The 21,815-nt window shown below is 43.5% G+C and overlaps 1 protein-coding gene and 1 non-coding gene across 3 annotated transcripts in view; one reads left to right on the plus strand and one right to left on the minus strand.

Moving 5' to 3' along the window:
- The window catches only part of SCTR (secretin receptor), a 70,672-nt gene that overhangs the window by 8,235 nt on the left and 40,622 nt on the right, over positions 1 to 21,815 (plus strand). For both annotated transcript variants that reach the window (XM_074363517.1, XM_074363516.1), the window contains exon 2: positions 9,789 to 9,909. In XM_074363517.1, the coding sequence (XP_074219618.1) occupies positions 9,789 to 9,909 (121 nt within the window). The remainder of the gene's footprint in view (positions 1 to 9,788; positions 9,910 to 21,815) is intronic.
- Positions 12,586 to 12,657, minus strand: TRNAA-AGC (transfer RNA alanine (anticodon AGC)). The gene has a single exon. It is a non-coding gene; the product is annotated as a tRNA-Ala (tRNA).

Raw genomic sequence — 21,815 nt, forward strand, 5'->3', positions numbered from 1 at the left:
TAAAGCTCCAGATGTAAAGATGGCTTGGACTCAAATTCTGAAACCAAGGAGGAAAGCATATGTAAAATCTACTGCCATTTAAAATAATAAAATAATAAAGAAAGGCACCATTTAGTAAAGTTTCCTGACAATCTCTCATTAAATTTATGGGAAATATTTTTTTTTAATGTACTTGGTTCTGAGGCACTGTTTTTCCTCCTCACCAGCACCCTATTCTCAGTACCAATGATTCTGGTGCTTTCTGCTGAAAACACTTTACTTCTGACACCAAATACCTAGTGCTTTTCCCCACACTGACAAGCAATCCTCCAGTTCTCCAGACACCAGCTGGGTGTCCTATGATGCTATTCAATTTTGATTCTCATTACCTGGAGTTAGCACAGACCCCACAGGTTAAGGACTCAGTCCCACAAGCCTGCTCCTACTTCAGACACTGTTCAGGGCCACCTGTGCTTCTCACTGACCTGCTATAAACTGGGAATTCCCACCATCCTCTCCCTGGATTTGATAATTTGTTAGGATGTCTCAGAGAACTCAGGAAAGTGCTTGACTTACTATTGCTAGTTTATTATAAAGGGTGCAACTCAGGAACAGCCAATGGAAGAGACGCATAGGGTAAGGAGGTGGGCACGTGGAGCTCCTGTGCCCTCTCTGGGTGCGCCACCCTCCCAGCACCTCGAGGTAGCCACCAACCCAGAAACTCACTAAGCCCCATAGGGTACATATGGAGGCTTCATTATGTACTAGGATTGATTAAATCATCGACTGTTGATGACTGGCTCAATCTCCAGCCTCTTTTCCCTCTGTGGTGGTGGTGATGGGGTGATGTGGGGCTGAAAGTTCTAACCCTCTAACCACGTGGTTGGTCTTTGTGGTTACCAGCCCCCATCCTGAAGCTATCTAGGCGCCCTCAGCCAGCAGTCATCTTATTAGCATACAGAAAGAAAAGGATGGTGGAAGCTAGTCACACAGTATCAAACAGCAGGTGTGAACTTGTCCACCGTGACTAGGTGCTGAATGAGACACAAAGGCTGACATTGGAAATACTAGGAGATGCCACGGATCTCAGAAGTACTTCGATCAGGAGCTGGAGACTAAGACCAAATAATATAACAAAAGATGCTCCTCTCACCCCATCACTCAGGAAATTCAGGGGTTCTAGGAACGTTGTATCAGGAATCAGGGACAAAGGCCAAATACATATTTCTTATTATATCACAACATCACATTAGGATATCCAGTTTAAAATGCCAGAGTAACCACTTGGCAGATTAATCTCTCTGCCCCCGGGAACTCCCTTCAAATGACTGTAAATGAATGAAAAGGGGATAAAGCCACAAAGTCAAAGAGATAACAGTGAAGTAGAGGTTTTTAAGGACTCTTTGGGAAATGGAGGGTGAGAAAAATAGTAACTCAAATGGCTACAGTGGGTGGGGGGCATTAATGAGAAACTGTGCTGCTGGCTGCAGCACCCTAGAAAGGCCCCAGATATGGAGGAGAAACACCCCATGGACCTGACCCTGGGGTCCCTCTCGGCCTGATGATTTTACAGTGAAGGCCATCAGTCAACAAATGGTTCAGGCTCACAGTGGTTCCCAGGACCACTTAAGTGCTGTAAATGTGGCACTGAGGAAGGCCTCCAACATGGAGGTGAAGAAAGAGGAGAAAGAAATTCAGAGGAACCAGAGACCATGCGGAGAGGAGAAAACTTAAAACTCATGACTATGGTGAACATTCTGAAATAGAGTTTCTTGAGAGAGGATGCTGGATGACTTCATGATTGCTGCAAGCATATACATAGAGTATTTTAATTTGTAAGCATTGTCCATCCATTTGAATTTAATATTCTCCAGGGGAAATTCTGTGATGCAATGAGCATAAAATGAATTGCAGAAACCATTAGTCATAGCAGAGGTGGGGAAAGCGTCTCTTATCTGAAGTGCTACTTTGAGACTGTTCTCTGGTACTCCTGGCTTTGCTAATTAAATGCTATCTGCCTTGTGGATGGCAAAATGATGTATGTATTTTGCTGAATTCCCTTAATAAGGAAGCTCTCGATGGAGGAGTGCAGTAAGAGTGATATTCTGTGAAAAAAGAGCGAGTCCCACTGAAATTTGTAAACTTTAAATAAAAGTAAATAAAACCTGAGAATTATTAGTTTAAAAAAAAAAAAAAAAGGATGCCAGAGCCCAGAAGAGGAAGTGTGGAAAAGAGGATGCTGTGGGAAAAGGAATCATCAGAGAGTAAGGAAGCCTGCTTGGAAATTAAGTGTATGATGACAAAGTGTTCATTAGAAAACTCAACAGCCAATGTCCACAAAATAGCCCAGAAAGATCACAGAGACAGAACGGCAGAAGCATAGAGAAAGGCGAAGAGATTAGAGGATTGGTCCGTGATGTCCATTATTCAACTAACAAAAATTCCAGGAAGACAGAATACAGAAGACAAAGGTAGGAAATAATAAAATAAATAAAATAGTATTTTTTAAATTCCTGAGAAATAAAGAACACAAATCTTCAGACAGAGATGACTACTGAGTACCCAACCAATGAATAAAAAGAAAAAGAAAAAGAACCATTTCTTCAAAGAATTTCAAAATTAAAAATGAAGGAAAAATCCTAAATATTTCTAAAGAGAAGACAAAAAAGTCATGTAGAAAAGATTTGGAATCAACGTTAGAATTCTTAGCCACCAAACAGGAAGAGAAGAAATGCCTTCAAATTTGGAAGGACAATGATTTTCAACCTAGAATTTTCTCTCCAAATTATTAATTAATTTGCTAATTAATCAAGTTAATAAGAGCTTTTAAACTCCTGCAAATATTCAAAAATTTAACTCTTAGATATGCTTTCTTAGGAAGTTACTAGAGAGTGTGCTTCTGTAAAACAAGGAAGTAAAGCAAGGAAAAAGACAGGGAATTTAGGAAATGGAATTCTAGCCAGGGGAGCTGGGGAGAGGATACCCCAAACCACAGCCAGGTGTCAGACCCGGATTGTCAAGAGGAAAAGGGTCTGTGGGAAAGAGGTCTCCAGAGGTAAAACAAAAGAATTCTTGATAGATGTCTAATAAAACTCGTGGAGCACTTGGAAAAATTTATATGTACATAGAAAAATGAGTCAAATGAAAAAACAAGGTAATTACTGACCACAGGAAAAACAAAATGTACAAGAAGATACATAATCATTTTACATGACTAGATGCAGCAGTGAACAGTATTTCATAGTCAAAATAAATCATTATAAATACAGACCATTCATTTAACTAAAAATTAAATCAAGAAGAGGATATGTAAGATGAAGAAGAGAGAAGCATATGCAGGGAGGTTTAAAAACATCTAAATCTTCATCTTCCATAGAAGAGAGGGTTTTTTTCCATTCAAGTACAGTCAGTTACAACGTGTCAATTTCTGGTGCACAGCACAATGTCCCAGCCATGCATATACATACAGATATTAGTTTTCATATTCTTTTTCATTAAAGGCATAATAGAGAGTTTTGGATAATGTCTTAAATGAATAAACCAAGAAATAAAACAGTACAAGAATGTAATTTTAAAATACGGAGATCAAAATGAAAATAAACAGCTAATGAAGTTGAAAATGGTTTTCTCTGAAGAGCAGGAAAGAGTCAGGCAAGAGAACTGCCATTTTTTGTTATAACCACTTTGGTACTAGTACAATTTTTAAAAATGTACTTATATAAATTCAATTAAAAAAAACTGTTTAAAGAGACCTTTTCAAGGCTAATAGCTCTTGTTTTGAGGTAAACTTAATATAAGCGTTAGCAATGCTTTCACCTTTGCTTGTCTCTCCTCTGGATTTTAAGTAAAATTATATTTAGTACTTTAATAACTATATAGAAACATAGGCATAAATATTCATGCATTTGACTGCTAAATATCAGCCTCTCCTTGTCTAGGGTAATTTAGATAATAAGGGGTCGTTTTTCCCATTCAGTCTCCCTCCGAGGCACCGGAGAGGTTGCTCCATCAAACACCCAGTTTTCCCAGCCACTCCCAGCAACGCCGAGAAACCCACTCCTGCACTGCTGGCCACTGTCTGGAAGCCAGGGACTCCGACCTTTTAGCTGAATACTGTTGCAGTCACACGGACATCAGTGGGCTCCACGCATTTCTGCAGTTGTCATGCCATCATGCAAAAAATCTTGCTTTATTAAATTTTAAGGAAGAATCAAGGGTAAAAGAAATGCCAAATGATCTGCTTCACACCCAAGACAGATCTTATTAAAACAAAAGAATAACAAGGATTGACAAGGAAGTAGAGACATTGGAACACTGGTGCATTGCTGGTGGGAATATAAAATGGTGCAGGTGCTGAGGAAAACATTGTGGTGGTTCCTCTAAAAAGTAAACATAGTATTACCATATGATCTAGCAATTTCACTTCTGAGTATATACCCAAAAGACTCGAAAGCAGGAACTTGAGGAGATATTTGTACACCCATATTCATGGCTGCATCATTCACAATAGCCAACAGGAAACAACCCAGGTGTCCATCAACAGATGAATGGAGGAGCAAAATGTGGTATACCCATAAAATGGAATATTATTCATCCTTAAAAAGGAATAAACTTGATAGATGCTACAACATGGATGTGAAATAAGCCAAACACACCAAAAAACTGACATTGGATGATTCCACTTATATGAAGTATCTAGAATAGACAAATTCATAGAGTCAAAAGGTAGAATAGAGGTTATCAGGGGCTTAAAGAAGGGGTAATGGATAATTATTGTTTAATTGGTACAGAGTTTCTTTTGGGATGTTGAGAAAGCTCTGGAAATGGAGGGTGGAGGATGGTCATTGTTGTACAACTTTGTTTATTTTGTGTGAATCTTAAGTTTTCACTTCTGTGGGATAAGTACCCAAGAGTGCAATTGCTGGGTCTTAGAATAGTTGCACGTTTAGCTTTTCTTGAGACACTGCCAACCTGTTTTCCAGAGTGGTTGTCTCATTTTATAATCCCACTAACAACGTGGGAGTGATCTAGTTATGCCATGACTTTGCCAGCATTTATGGTCACTATTTTTTATTTTCGATATTCTGATAAGCATGTAATGATATCACGTTATGATTTCAGTTCTCATTTACCTAATAGCTAATAATGTTGAACATCTTTTCATGTGCGTCTTTACCACCTGTATATCCATCTTCTTCTGTAAAATGTCTCTTCATGCATTCTGCCTATGTTCTAATTAGATTTTTTATATTTCCTGTTGCATTTTGAATGTTCATTCTATATTCTAGATATGAGTCTTTATTTGAGGATTGCAAATATGTGGCTTGCAAATATGTTCTCCCAGTCTGTAGCTTGTCTTTTCATCCTTTTAACATAGTTTTTCATGGAGCAAAAGTTTAATTTTGGTAAGTCCGATTTATCAATTTTTCCTTTTTTGGATTGTGCTTTTTGTGTTAAGTGTGTGAAATCTTTGCTTAGCTCTACATCTTGAAGATTTCCTCCTATGCTTTTCTCTAAGAGTTTTAGTTTAGTATTTTGCACTCAAGTCCATGATCATTTTGAGGTAACTTTTGTATAATTCAAGGTTCATTTTGTTATCTATATGTGTCCAGTTGCTCTAAAACCATTGCCTATTTTTCTACTAATACCATGCTGTTCTGATTACTGTAAATCTTTAAAGTGAACCGATTCCTCCCACTTATTTTTTTAATTAATAGAATTTATTTTGTTGAGTGGACTTAGGTTTACAGAAAAATTGTGTAGAGAATACAAAGAATTACCATATACCCCCTCAACCCCTCCTCTCCAGTGTCTATTATTACTATCTTGTGTTAATGTGGTACATTTGTTACTCGTGATGAGCTAATACTGATACATAAACTAAAGTTTATAAGTTACATTACAGTTCATTCTTTGTGTTTTAAATTCTACAGGTTTTGACAAATGTACGACATATATCCATCATTACAGTATTACACTGTAGGTTCACTACCCTAAAAATCCCCTGTATTTGACCTATTCATCCTTCCCTATTCATTCCTCCCTCCTTCCCTCTAAACCCCCGGCAACCACTGATCTTTTTAGTGGCCCCATAGTTTTGCCTTTTCCAGATTGTCCTATAGTTGGAATTGTTCAATATGTAGCCTTTTCAGATTGGTTTCTTTCACTTAACAATATGTATTTAAGGTTCTTCCATGTCTTTCCATGACTTAACAGCTAATTTCTTTTTATCTTCGAATAATATTCAATTTATTCATGCACCATAGTTGGTTTATCCATTGACCAATTGAATAATAGGTTAATTCCAAGTTTTAGCAATTATGAATAAAAGAATGTTTTAACTATTCTTGTTCTTTAGCTTTTCCATATAAATTTTAAGATAATCTTGTCTATAACTCTAAAAAGCTTGTTGGGATTTTGGTAGAAATTGTATTAAACCTGTGTATAAATTTGGGGAGAATTGGTATATTTACTATATTGAATCTTCCAATCCATTAAGACAATATATTTCTCCATTTATTTAGATCTTCTATTTCTTTCATCAGGATTTTATCGTTTTCAGCAATCAAGTCCTGTACACATTTTGTTAGATTTACACCTATGTATTTCATTATTTTAATAGATTGCAAATGTTATTATATTTTTAATTTGGCGTCCGTGTGTTCATTGCTCATATATAGAAATACAGTTCATTTGTAAATGTTTTGCTTATATCCTGAGACCTTGTTGAACTTACTTAGTAAGAAATTTTTTGTAGATTTCTTGAGATTTTCTATATAGACAATGTCACCTGGAAATAGATATTCCTCTTTTCTGATCTGTATGCCTCGCTTTGCTTTGCTGTGCTTTGCTTTGCTTTGCTTTTCTTATTGCACTGGCTAGAACTTCCAGTATTATATTGAATAAAAATGATGAGAATAAATGTCTTTGCTTTATTCCCATTCTTAGGGAGAAAGCATTCAGTCTATTGATATTAAGTGTAATTTTAGCTATAGGGCTTTTGTGGATGTTCTTTATCAAATTGAGGAAATTTCCCTCTGTTCCTGTTTTTTCAAGAGTTTTTATCATAAATTGGTGTTAACTTTTGTCAGATACTTTTTATGCATTGATTGATATGATCTGTGATTTATTTTTCTTTACCTGTTAATATGCTAGGCTACACTGACTAATTTTTAAATATTGATCTCATGGATTGTTTGGAAGTGTGTTTCTTAGTTTCCAAGTATTTGGAGGTTTTCCTCTTATGTTTCTGTTATTTATTTTCAATTTGATTCCAGTGTGGTCAAAAAACATACTCTGTATGACATTGGTTCTTTTAAATTTGTCAAATTTTGTTTTATGGCCCAGAATATGGTCTTCTTAGTATATGTTCCATGGGCACGTGATAAAAATGTATATTCTGCTGTTGTTGGGTAAAGTGTTCTATAAATGTTGGTTCGATTGTGTTAGTTGATGCTGTTCATCTAGATCCTTGTTGATTTTCTGTCTAGTTGTTCTACCAATTGCTGGAAGCGGGTGTGAAGACTCCAGCTGTATTTGTAGATCTATTTCTCCTTTCAGTTCTCTCGGTTTTTGCTGCATGCACATCTATGCTGTTTGGTGCATACACACTTAGGATTACTATATTTTTGATGAATTATTCCTCTTATCATTATGAAATGTCTGTCTCTGGTCATTGTTTTTACTCCACAGCCCACTTTATCTTGTGTTAATATAGACACTTCTGCTTTCTTTGATTGATGTTTGCATGATATCGGTTTTCTTATCCTTTTAGCTTTCATTCTGCACAAGTCATTATATATAAAGTGAGTTTCTTGTAGATGGCACTTAGTTTAGAAATGTTTTTAAATCCAATATGCCAGTATCACTCTTCTAATTGGTATATTTAGACCATCTACATTTATTATAATTATGGGTAGGGAGGGCTTAAATCCAACATTTTGCTTTTTGCTTTCTGTTAGTTCATTTAGTTTTTCATTGCTCTGTTTTTTTTCCTGATTTCCTGTAGGTTATATGAACAATTTCTAAAATTTCATTTTGATTAATCTACGGTGTTTTTGAGTGTACCTCTTTGAATAGCTTCTTCAGCAGTTGCTCCAAGAGTTATTACATTATATATATATATATATATATATATATATATATATATATATATATATATATATATATATATATATAAACTTTTTACAGTCTACTTGTGATATCATTTTACCAGTTCAAGTGAAATGTACACAAGTCAACCTCTCTTTAGGTCATTCTTTCATCCCCCATTTATAATATAATTGTCTTTAAAATTCCCCTTACATACATTTAGAATCACATCAGACAGTGATATAATGTTTCCTTTAATCATTAACTTAGAAAAGTGAAGAGGAAAAGGGAAACCTACTGTATTTACCCACATTTTCAGTTTACTGTCCCCTTTCTTCTTTTCTGATGTTCCAAGTCTCCTTTTATCTTTTTCTTTCTGTTTAGAGAAGTTTTTTAAGCCATTCTTTTAAAGTAAGTCTGCTGGCAACAATTTCTTTTAGTTTTTATTATCTGAGAAAGTTTTTATTTCCCCTTCATTTCTGGAGGATATTTTACTGGCTATAGGATTCTGGGTTGACAGTTTTTTTCTTTTGGCAACACTTTCTTCTGGCCTCCCTGGTTTCTGATGGAAAATCAGTTGCCATTCTAATTGTTGTTCCCCTTACAGGTAAGGGATTGTTTTCCTTGGCTGCTTTCCAGACTGTTTTCTTTGTTGTTAGTTTTCAAAAATTTATGATGATGTATCTTAGGTGTGGATTTCTTTAGATTTATCCTCTTTGGGATTTTTTTCAGAATCTTGGATTTATATGCATATGTTTCTTTTCAAATTTGGGGAGTTTTCACCTCCACTCTCTTTCTTTTCTCCTTCTGAAACTCATATGAGTTTCTGATGAATTTCCATCTATGAAACATGAGTGTAGGGTTTAGGAGGGTATAAAACCTGGTCCTTGACCTCTTGGAAGACTGGTTTTTGAAACTGGGAGCCCTAAGGGTACAACCTTGGTCGCATCCCCTGACCACCATAGGGCTCAGTATCCTTTTCTGTTTCTTTTTAAAAGATTATTTTGAGAATTGAATAAGTCATCATATGTGAAAGAGCTCTGTAATATTACCATTCCATACTCTGTAGAAAGTAAAGTAGGAGTTCAACTTATTGATCTGCTCAGGTGTTCATTCATTCATTCATTCACATATTTATCAAGTCTCAGGCACAAATGGAAGAATGGAGCCATGCTCTGGAAACTTACTCTATGAAGAGCTAGGAAGCCAGGACTGTGAGCCAATCCTTCCTCCACCCTCCTGTCCAACTCCTCCCTGCAGTCACTGTTCAGCTGGGTTGGATGTATGCTCTCTTCTGCGGAAGAGGGAGATGGTGACTTGCAGATTTCAGGGAAGTTTTCTGAACCAAGCTAAGCTTTCAAAACCTGTGAAACAAACACAGCTGGAGTGAAATAAATGAACTCCTACAGACTAACAGTAATGTACCCAGAAAGCAAATTACATATTGGACTTGGGAGTCTTAATAAACTTAAGAGCAAGATTGACAGTGGGGACAAGCTACAGACTGGGTGTCATGGCTGTCCCAGCTATGTTTTGAATTCTCTCCTAGAAGTGACTGCCTGCACCTTGCTCTGCACCAAGAACTCCTTGTGGGCAGGGCCTTTGGCCTCCTCATTTTAAGTCTCCATTGTCTAGCCCCATTCTTGTCACAGAAAGGCCTAATGTGGTAAGAATCTGCTTAGTGGCAATGATGAACATTCTTGGTTTTGGACTTGCAGGTCGGAGCCCTCCCTCGACTGTGTGATGTGCTAGAGGTGCTGCAAGAGGAACGGGATCAGTGCCTTCAGGAACTCTCCAAAGAGAGGACAAGAGACCTGGGCATGGAGCATCCCACCCCAGGTACGTGACCCACCTTAGTCCACTCTTGGATGTGGATCATGTCTAGTTTCACTGGGTCAGGGGAAACTTGTCCTCTGGGCCAAGGTGGGGATGTAGGGCCTGGAGCAGCCATATTCATTCAGAGAATAAGCTGAGGGGAAGGGTCTGGAGTGATCCTGGTGATCAGTCTACACACACCCCAAAAACCAGATCACCACTCTTTCTCTGAGTTTGTGGTTGCAGCCAGTGTTTTTGAACCATTAGCTTCTGCATGATGACTTCACCAAGGTAAGAGTTTGATGAGAATTACTTCTCAAGGCAGCGTACCTCCCACCCATTCTCTAACGTCCACTGATAGTTTGATGAGTGAGGTAATCAGAAGGCAGGGTCAGAAACACTTGGGATCCAAGGCTGGCTGACACTCACCAGCTGTGTGAATATGGACAAATTATTTAACTTCTGAGTTTCCTGATCTATAAAATGGAGGCGATAATATCTACATCAGAATTATAATGATATATGAGATAAAGTATGTTAAATACTGGTGTTTGTTAAATATTCTTTATTTAAATATTAATTATTATTACTAACCTAGACTTTAAATATTATGAATTTGATATTTATGTTAACTTTATTTCTCTTCCTTTCCTTTACTTATTTTCTTTGCTTTCTCTCACCTAAGGGCAGGGAGGGATGTGGCATTAAGAAAAGAATCTGGGGGGAGGGTATAGCTCAGTAGTAGAGTGCATGCCTAGCATGCACAAGGTCCTGGGTTTGGTCCCCAGGACCTCTGTTAATCAATCAATCAATCAATCAGTCAATCAATCTAATCAGGAAGTGTGAGATCCCCAACTTTGTTGTTTTTCAAGATGGCTTTGGCTGTCTATTCCCATGTCCTTTGATATTCCATTAGGAACTTTAGGGTGAATTTTTCTATTTCTGAAAATAATACTAAATAAATAAATGTTAAATAAAATATTTCTGTTACTGGAATTTTGATACAGAATTGCATTAAATCTGTAGATTGCTTTGGGTAGTATAGATATCTTAAAAATATTAAGTCAACCAATCTGTGAACACAGGATGTCTTTCCATTTATTTGTGTCTTCTTTAATTTCTTTCAGCAACATTTGGTAGTTTTCAGTGTGCAAGTCTTTCACCTTGTTGGTTAGGTTTATTACCAAGAATTTTATTCTTTTTAGTACTACTATAAATGGATTTGTTTCTTAATTTCATTTTCAGGTTGTTCCTCATTAGCATATAGGAATGCAACTAATTTTTGTGTGTTGCTTTTATATCTACCCTGTAACGTTGCTGAGTCCATTTGAGGAATCATTAAGCATTTCCTGCGTATAAGATTACATTGCCTGCAAACAGAGATAATTTTACCTCTTTCCCTCCAGCTTGATACCTTTTATTTACTTATTTTTCTTGCCTGTCTTATGAATGCAAGTGGCAAAAGTGGGCATTCTTGTCTTGTTCCTGATCTTACAGGAAAAGCTTTCAGCTTCATCATTGAGTATGATGTTCACTGTGGCCTTTTCATGTATGGCCTTTATTATGTTGAGATAATTTCTTTCTATTTCTAGTTAAAATGTTTGTTATCATGAAAGGGTGTTGAATCTTATCAAATACTTCTTCTGCATCAATTGAGATGATCGTGTGATTTTTGTTTTTCATTTTGTTAGCATGATGTATTACATTGAGCAATTTTCATATGTTGAACCATCCGTGCATTGCAGGACTAGATCCCACTTGGTCATAGGGTATAATTCTTTTAATGTGCTTCTCGATTCAGTTTGCTAGTATTTTGTTGAGAATTTTTACATCAGTGTTCATCAGGGATATTGGTCTGTAGTTTTCTTGAAGTGTCTTTGTGTGGCTTTGGTATCAAGGTAAGGCTGGCCTCATAGAATGATTTTTAAAATATGTCCTCTTTTACAGTTTTTTGGAAGCATTTGAGAAGGCTTGGTGTTAATTCTTTATAATGTTTGGTAAAATACATCAGTGATGCTATCTGGGCTTTTCCTTGTTGGGAGATTTTTTTATTACAGACTCAATCTCCTTACTAGTTAGAGATGTGCTCCAATTTTTTATTTATTCATGTTTCTGTACTGGGAGGTGTTGTGTGTTTCTAGGAATGTATCTAGGTTATCTAGCTTATTGGTGTACAGACCATACATATCCTTTTGCAATACTCTTCTCTCCAAGTCACGGCTTGTGTTCTTGAAATCCTTGAGCTGTTGTATGTCCGGTTCTCCATGTCCTTCAGGGCCAGGCCAGTGACTCCCTCTTCTGCCCCCAGCAATCCCCCTGCCCCCTGACCACGCAGCAACAGCAGTCCCAGAACTCAGCCGCCGCCCAAGCTTCTGTGTCCGCTGTGCCGCTGCCTCCAACATCCTCCCACCTGCCTCTGCAGAAGCCCTCTCGTCCTCTGTCTTCCAGTCCTGCTTCAGCAGCTCCAGTGGAGATGACTGCCTGACTGGTGGTGGCAATGGCCATGGGAGATGTTGTGGCTGAAAGGTGGAGGCAGCCCCATCTCTGTTATGTGAATTTTGCCTCAATTTTTAAAAAGAAAAAAAGAAAGAAGAAGAGGGGAAGGGAAAGGGCCTGGCTTTTTTTTTTTTTTTTTTTTTTTTTTGCTGGGGGGAGGTAATTAGGTTTATTTATTTATTTAATTTATTGTTATTTTTTTAATGGAGGTACTGGGGATTGAACCCAGGACCTCATGCATGCTAAGCATGTGCTCTACCACTGAGCTATACCCCCTACTCCCCTCCCCTACCCCCAACTCCCCTCCCCTACCCCCCACCTCCCCTCAGAGGCTTTTAAATTAGACTATGTGATCTTGAACAAGCATTCAATGTCTCTGGGCCTCCATTTCCACATCTATTTTATGGGGTTAGTATGAAATTAAAAGCATTCATTCAAAAAAAATCTAGTGCTTACTGAGAACGGGGAGAACAAAGGACACAATGGTGACAAAAAAGGAAGTTAGATGCCTCTCTTATCACTTAGGAATGTGTTTTTGCCCAGGCAGCGGAAGCTCCAGCTGCATCAAAGGGGGGTTGGTTTTTCATCCATTGTGAGAAGTACAGGACTGGTGCAAAGTTTCCAGGCGTGTGCAGATCCTTCTGTCTTTCTGCTCAGTGTGCGGCATTCGCCTACGGGTCATAAGGTGACTGCTGCACTTACAGGAGGAGGGGAGAGTCATGGGTATGGGGGGAGGTGGGTGGAGATGAAGATCGTGAGTTCTGTTTCAGACACACGGAATGGGGACCTCAGAAGAGGATCGGGGTCGGGAACTCTTCCTTCCAGTGGCATCTGAGGCTGAGGTTGTGTGAGGAGAGGGGAAGGGGAGAGGAAGAGGAGCATGCCTAGGGGCCGGCCTCGCCATCCAGGCACTTATTGTCAGGAGCAGCCAGGGGCAGGAGGGAGATCGGTGCCATGGGCGACAGAGGCCAAGCCATTTGGATGCTACAGTGTCCTTCGGCCATATCACCCATCCTCTGCAGGAGGGACAGGGACAGGATGACAGCTCTCTTCCATACTGGGAGCCTCTCCTTCCTCTCTCCTAGCCATGGAAGATGCCTCGGGGCAGCCAGGCCGTGTGGTCTTAAGACTCACAGGGGGCGCACCACTGAGCCAGAGCCTCCTGCCTTCCTGGGGCCTCCTGCCACCCCAGAGACTGGCTGACAAGGCCAGGTGTGGGTGCAGCTGCCTGCATGTCCCTAAGGTGAACAGGGACCTGAAACTCCAATGACGGGCACAGGACTTTCATTCAGGCCTGGGAGATAAAACCTAGAGTGGCAAGCCTCTGGGAGAGATGATGGTGAACTTCAGTTCGTATGGAGAAGTAAGGGAGAGTTATTTTAAAAATTAGTGTCTGGGAGGGTATAACTCAGGGGTAGAGCACAAGCTTAGCATGCATGAGGTCCTGTGTTCAATCCCCAGTACCTCCATTACAAATTAATAATAATAATAATAATAATAATGTGTTTGAAGTGTTTAAAATGTTCCATTGGTCTCCAGTGATTCTAGGATGAGGTTCAGCACCTGCTGTGGCCCTTGTCCACTCATCAACCTCAAACATTTCCACTGAGCTCAACCAAATTGCTTACAATTTCCTGACTGTCAGTTTCTCTCATGCCTCCGGGCCTTCCCACATGCTGATCCCTCAGCTACAACACTGTTCCTTCTTCTTTGCTCTGCCAACCACCCACCTTTTTAGACTCCTCCAGGAGTGATTTCCTGAATGCCCACAGCTCTGCTGGCTTAGCTGGCCATCCTGACCCCTGCAGGACCCTCCATTTCTCTCCCTGTTGCCACCTGTGCCCTGCATCGTAGAGATGTGTTTGCTGGACTGTGTGACTTTCCTCTTCTTTCCCAATGCATGGCAAAGGGCCTGCAAGACCGAGCACTTGGTGTGTGTTTGTTGACTCACTTACTGAGTCGATGAGTGAGTGCAGATACTTGACTGAGAGAAGGGGGAGAGGAGAAAACGAAAGGGTAGGACTTGAAGGAGAGAGTGGGAGATGAGGCGGAGACTTTGAGGCAGCCGAGGCCCCCAAAGAGGACATGGATGACCCCCAGCGTTCCCAACTTGTCACAAACTAGCTGAGGTGAGCGGTGTAGCCATGTCACTCATGAAGGGATGCTGTCCAGAGCCTGACCTGGGGGCCCAAGTCACCCTACAGATGCTGATCTCACAGTGCAGTATGAGGGAGGTTGCAAGTTTGCCCAGAGAAGGTGGACTGATCTGGAGCATACCTGGCCATCTATTGTCCCTGAAGATGCCCATGTGGTCCTTATTGTGCATCCAGGGCTGAGAAAGCTCATTAGGGACTCCTGCCCTGGTTCCCTGGTTCCTTTAGCTCCCTGGGGAGATGCAGGGAAGGCCCCAACTGCACCCCTCTCTTCTGGATCTCACTTTCCTTGTCTGAGATAAGGCTGTGCCTCATGTGCAACATTTGAGACTGTGTATGGCCCAGCCGTGTGCAGCAGGTGGGTGAAAGATGGCCAGGCTGGCCCCACCCAGGCACAAAGGCTCAGGCCATTCGGATCTGTTTTGCATTTTGGCCTTCTGCGGTTTTCATTAGGAAAAGTGATCTGTTGCTTTGAAAATCTGTTTTAAAAGCCTCCGAGCCAGAGGACGTCCAAGGGCTTGGCCTTCTGGTAGAGTCTTCAGGTCTGTTTTGCTGAGAGGTTGAGAAAGCTGAGCCAGGAGACCCCTCACGGAGTTTGGAATGGATGTGGTGGCCTTGGGGGAAAATTCCCTCAAAGAATGAGACAGGAGGTGGAAACAGGAAAGGCTAGAGCCATTGGGTAGGCTCAGCTCCTTGTGTCCCCATCAGAACCAGGCAGGTGGAGGGGCTGCATCTGAGTCACCTGGATTCGGGTCCTACTCTCCACTGAGGACCACAGCTCCTGAAGTTTCTGGGCCCCCGGGGCCTACAGGGCCTCCCTTCCAAGCAAGGATCTGTCTGGTGCCCGAGGTGGGGAGGGGCTGGTAGACTCTCCGCTGGGGACACAGGATTAATGGTTAAGCTGCCCGGTCTTCCCTGGGGAGGAAGTTACTGTTTGAACGCCAGAAGAGCCACAGGAAACGCCACTCACCGAGCTGTCACCGTGCCTGGCACACTTATCACAAATAAAAAATTAACTCTTCAGCTATTCCGGGTTAGGTGGCCAAGGCCTTCCCAGCATTTTGTGGGAATATTTCAGGGTCATCCTAAGAGCTGCATGGCTCGCTCCGCTGGGCTATTTATTGCTCTGTTTACAGAAGATGATACCCCCTCAGAGCTGGCTAGTGGAAGGGCTTTGGCTCTCCCTAGGGAAGACTGTTCCAAAGAGAGGGTGATGGTAGGAAAGGCGTGAGCTTAGCAGCTGGCCGGACCTGGGCAGCTGTGTGGCTCTGTCACTTAGGGGCTGAGTGGCCTTGAGCAAGACCCTGATCTTCTCTGGCCTTTGTGCCCTTGCTTCAAAATGGGGACATGCCATCCCGTTTTTCCTCTTGTCTCTGCCAGCTGGTTGCCTCTCCCAAAGAACATGAGCAGAAGGGGATGGGCTGTCCTCTTTGCTGGGGGTGGGGGAAACTTTTTAAATTGAGATGAAATTCACACGATATTAACCATTGTAAAGGGCACAATTCAATGGCACTTGGTACCTTCACAAGGCAGAGCAACCACCACCTCTGTGTAGTTCCAAAACGTTTTCATCACCCCAAAGTAAAACCCGTACCCATTAAGACATCACTCCTCCTCCTCGCCTCCCGCCCTCCCCCGCCTCTGGCAACCGCGAGTCTGTCTCTATGGATTTGCTGATTCTGGATTTTTCCTCTAAATGGAATCACTATACGTGACCTTTGTCTCTGCCTCCCTCCACTAATGCTTCCAAGGTTCATCCACATTGTGACATGTGTCAGTATTTCTTATGTGCTGGCTATTAATGCAGTTTCTCTAACAAACACTCCCAGGTCCTTTTTAGGAGTCTCCTTCCTTTGGCTGCCAAATGCCCTGGGACATCCCTCACCCCACCCAGAGCTCACCTCTCCCCATCCTTTCCTTGGTATGACTTATCTGGGCTCATTCTTCAGAAACAAGTAACTGCATGTGGCATTTTAGACTTTTTTTCTTTTTAAGTTCTTAAAACAACCTGTGCAATAAGTACCATTATTATCCCCATTTCACAGATGAGAAAATTGAGGCTGTGAGAGATGCAGGATCACCCAGAGCTGAAACAAGACTCTCAGCCCAAATCTTTTGATTCTCAATCCTGAACATTGTCTAGTTTGCAGTTCAGACTGAGCTGTGAGTGACTGATAGCCTCACCCTCCCAAGAAAAGATTTGCATTTGAAAAGAAAAAGAAAGAGACTGTGAATGGCAATGAATCTCTAATCAGTGTGAGAGGTGGCAGGAAATGAAGAGCTTTCAGCTGGATAGGAAGAGTTCTTGGATGGATGAGGATTCTGCGGGGCGGGGTGCAGTTTGCACAGTCGTTGGGAGGGGAGAGGCTCAGCATACAGTGCTCAGAAGTCTACTTCAGGTGGCCTCCCAGAGGTGGAGGAACCAGCTTGTCCCAGGGAAGCGAGTTCAAAGCCTCAGGGTCAAAGTATCCTTCATCTCATCTCATGAAACCTCCACTCAACATCTGAAGCATCTCCCAGCCTCTTAATTCCATGACCCTCTCTGCTTGAATACTTTCAGTGGTGGGGAACTCACTACTCCCCAGGACAGTTTATCCCATGGAATGGCTTGTGCTTCTTGGTTTAAAGAGTAACATCCCGACTCTTTAGCTGTTCTTCCTGTGCTGTGCTTTTTAATGCCTTTGCCACTCTGGGTCTTCAGTTCCTCTAACCCCTTCCTGACCACTTCTGTGTGGTCCAGCCATCACAAGGAGGGCAATACCGTTCTTGACCTAAATACTCTAAGTCAGGTCATTAGCAAAACCAGAGACCTCACCAGCTTGCCCCTGGGATGGGCTAGGGATGGGGCAGAGGGTGGGCTGAGAAGGGCAAAGGGGGACAGGATGAAGCCAGGAGATGGGAGATGTGCAGGAGCTCCTCCTGAACCACCACCATGGGACCTTGGGGAGGCAAAAGGGTGAATGGAGGGGACAGGGCCATGGAGGTGCCATGGAGATGGGTATCACAGCTCCAGGCAGGAGGAAAGAACCCTGACAAAAGCAGAAGCTGGAAGAGGACACATGGGGGCAAGACAAGGAGGCGCTTGGATTCCCTGGTGACCTCCATGGGAAAGGTACAGTGAGCATCACGGGGAGGGGAAGGAGCGGGGACGGCAGAGGACCCACGGCCCAATCCAGCATGGTCCTGGGGTACCTGCCTGATCCTGGCCCCGAGTCACAGCAGCCTGACACATGGCTCCCAAAATAGCCCCGGGTTATCGTCAGGCCAGCTGAGCTCATTTATAAATAAACCAGGGACTGGAGGACGGACGCGCCCCTCTGGGTGAACGTGCAGACTTGCAGTTCGCCGGGGCTGGCTATCCGCCTGGCACCCACCGGGCTGAGTGGGGGATCGGGAGGTTTCCGAGGCACTGCCTGCCCTCTCAGATCACCTCTCCCCTTATTCCAGCCCCCTCCCCACTGCCAGACCTGCCTCTGGGGACGCTTCCTTATTTAGGGGAGAGGGGCTGGGCAGGGCAGGGCAGGGCATAGGGAGCTGATGCTACCCTCTGCTCTGGGCCTGGTGCCAAAGACTCGCACATATAGAGGGGACCCATCTTTGCCCATAAACCCCAGTGGACAAAAACAGTGCTTCCTCTGTTCTCTATGATTGAATTCTGACTCCATTCTCCTGGGATGGCAGACACCTAAGCCTTGGTATTTTCTGGATCTTTCCCAAAACTTGCACAGGTGTCCGAGAATCACCTGGCCCCATGGTGTCTGGGGGCCCATCTGGTCTTGAGCTTTGCCCCACAGGATGGCGGCTGACAGACCTCTGTTTGGGGCCACATGTCCCCTTCTGTGCTTCCCTGGAAGGCCTGGGCTCTGCATGGCTATTGGTCCTGCTCATCTAGATGTGTCCCCATAGCCATTTCTCCTGTGGACCACCGTACCCTCCAGGGCAAATGGGCAGCAGGGCACTCGTGCCTCTTTCTGGAAACTTCTATGTCCCTGCTCATCGCATTGCTCCTTGTTCTCCCCAGTCTGGTAGAAGTCTTGCTCCTTTTCTGTTTTCTCCCAAGCATTTTGATTACACCAGAATTCCTCTTCATTCCCCCAGAGGTCTTTGAAAACCCAAGTCAGGAAGACTGTGCGTTCTGCCCTCCTTGGAGACTGTGAACCAGTCATCTGAGGAGGAAGGACAGAAAAAAGGAAAAAAAATACCAGCAGGAAAAAAAGAACAAGAATTAATCAATCAGAAGGTATTCTACTGCACACACAAATCATTTAATTCTTGCCAAAATCCTGGGGTATATGATTATGCCCATTTTATAGATGAGGAAACTGAGGCTTATAGAGGTAAGTGGCCTGTCCCAAGCTCACTCTATCTCCAGTACACCACCCCTTCCACCCAGTATCCCATGCTGTCCTATGGGGCCATGGGTACTAGGCAGGTAGCCGCTGCTCCCCTAGGTGGCATTTGTGGTTCGATAGTGTCTTTTCTTTTTAATTTTGGGGTTTATTTTTGGGGGGAAGGTAGTTTTTTTTTTTTTAATTTTTAAGGAAATACTGGAGATGGAACTCAGTACCTCATGCATGCTAAGCACGTACTGTACCACTAAGCTGTACCCTGCCCTCTGATGGTATCTTTTCTTGTCTCCCTACTTAAACTTCCCTGGCCTTCCATCTTATCTCCCCTCGAGCCAGACAGTCAGTGTCGACAGCGACCAACAGAGGAGATGGAGGGGTGGGGGGTAAGCCCTGGACCCTGCTTGCCCATGCAGCAGCTAATTTATGTTCATTTTAGCTCTGCCTTTCCAGAGGCAGTCAGCCCTCCCTAGTGTTGACAAAACTCCCCCATCCCTTATTTCATTGGTTTCATTGGGTGTCCCTCATCCCCAACTCCAGCAGAGAGCTTTGCTGCTCTGGATCTAAAATTTCCAGGGAAGGGTATAGCTCAGTGGTAGAGTGTGTGCTCAGCATGCATGAGGTCCCTGGGTTCAATCCCCAGTACTGCCATTTAAATAAATTAATTAAAAAAAATTACCAGGACCTCACAGTGACCCAAGTTCTGTGCTTTGTCCCTTCTGCGGCAGAGCACCAGGGGGAGCCCAGACCAGGACGCCCTCCCTCCCTCCCTCCACCTGTGCAGACTTCCCCCAACTCAGAGCAGGAGGCTGGTGGGGCTGGGGTCTGCAGCCCTCCACTCACACCCTGGAGCAGCACAAACGGGGTCTCTGCAAGCAACTGGGAGATCACACAGACCCCCTGCTCCCCCATCTGTCGTCCCTCCACCCCAGCTGCAGCCATGCACCGTCTGTTTGGTGGTTCCCTTAGTATTTTTTCCTTTAAATCAATTGACTTTTCTTTCATCCCGCTGCTCATTAGGTCTTAGACTTATTCATAATACATAACTGCAGCTTTGTCATCTTTGACCAACCTCTCCGCCTTTCCCCCCAACCCCAGCCCCTGGTAACATTCTACTCCTGCTCCTGTGAGTTTGTTGTTTTTCAATTCCCTGCACACGACTGAGATGATACACTATTTGTCTTTCTGTGTCTGTCTTATTTCAATTAGCACGATGTCCTCCAAGTTCATCCATGTTGTCACACGTGGCAGGATTTCCCTTTTTTTTTTTTTGGCTGGATAATATTTCATTGTAATTTTCTTTATCTATTCCTCCTTCAATGGACACTCAGCTTGCTCCCATAGTTTGGCTACTGTAAATAATGCTGCAGCGAACATGGGAGTGCAGATAGCTCTTGAGATGGTGATTTCATTTCCTCAGGTACACACCCAGATGTGGAATTGCTGGATCATATGGTAGTTCTATTTTAATTTTTTGAGGGACCTCCATGCTGTTCTCTATAGTGGCTGCACCAATTTATATTTCCACCAACAGTACATGAGAGGTCCCTTTTCTTGGACTGACTTTTTTTTTAAACTTAGCCTCATCCTAAACAATGGTAGCTACAAAATCACAGGTGTGATGCTCCTTTTAACACATATGAAATTCTCTTTTTCAAAATGTGTAACTATTAAAATGAAAAGTGTTCAATTACTATCATTGAATCACTTTGCTGTGCACCTGAATCTAACGCAACATTGTAAATCAGCTACCCTTCAATGTTTTTTAAAAAAGTGTTCAGTCATGTCCCAGCTAAAGGGCCGGAGCACCTGAGAGTTGCTCCTTGTGTGCTGGGACCCTAGGTCTGTTCCAGCACCATCCATGACCCGACAGCGAGGCTGAGGCTGGGAGATAACGTGGCCGGGTCACGGTGCTCAGGACACGAGCCGTGCTGTGTGGAGTTAGCATCCAGGTCTGCTGCCAGCAAGGGTTAACCTGGCAGTGGGATCGCAGCTCCCCCAGTCCTGCTCTGTCACCTGCCCTGTCACTTGGCCTCTTGGGGTGTGGGTTCCTCATCTCTGCTGTGGGGCAGGGACCCTACTCATCCCCTATGGGCGTACAGTGACTGATGTGTGTCCAGCACAGGACTGGATGGCCGCTTCCCAGCCTGTTCTCCCTACAGGGCTGATAGGAGGGGCGTGGGTGTAAACCAGCTGGTAGGGGGACCCTACTTCCCTCTTGCTGTCACCCCTCACCACCAGCACTCCTGCCCCACCAGCACTCCCAGCGCCAGGCCAGTGTCCCCATGGCCCCGGCCTTACACGACCCAGGTCAGGAAGCCTGCCAGACGCCCTGGCACCCCGCCCATCTGTCTGGCCAGCTGGACATGGGTCATCCGGCCTCGTGGACTGGGGCCGTGGGCCAGTGCCCTGGCCAACCTGGCCAGTCTCAGCCCTGAGTCCATTTCTCCCAAAGTGAGGGAAGAGGCTCCTGCATTTTCCACAGCTGGGAGGTGCCCCCACTGCTCCCAATGCAGGAGGTGTGCCTGAGCCAGCAGGGTGGCTGCCCTGTAAAGCAGACTTCTGCAGGAGGACGGGACGCGGACTTGGCCTCACCCTCCAGCCTCCAGATGCTGGGGTAACTCAGAGTGAGAGACACCGTGCTCATCAGAGTCACCCTGGGGCCTGGTGAGCCATGTCCTCAGTGGGAATCTGGAGACCAGTGCCCAGACAGTGGCAGAACCCTGCCTGGGTGCCCCCAGGAGAGTTCAGGACAGAGAGAAGGTCCAGCCCCTTCTCTTTCAGGGAGCACTGTGAGAGTTGGGGTCAAGGTTCAGGAACTCCCATGAGCCACATTCCTGAAAGGAAACAGACACTTGGTCTTTGGTCCGATGGATGCTTTCACTGTCCTTGTGGGAGCTCCATCCAAGCCCTGCCCTGTGTTCCTGTGGTCTGT

This window comes from Camelus bactrianus, chromosome 5, assembly GCF_048773025.1.
Source record: "Camelus bactrianus isolate YW-2024 breed Bactrian camel chromosome 5, ASM4877302v1, whole genome shotgun sequence".
Classification (NCBI taxonomy): domain Eukaryota; kingdom Metazoa; phylum Chordata; class Mammalia; order Artiodactyla; family Camelidae; genus Camelus; species Camelus bactrianus.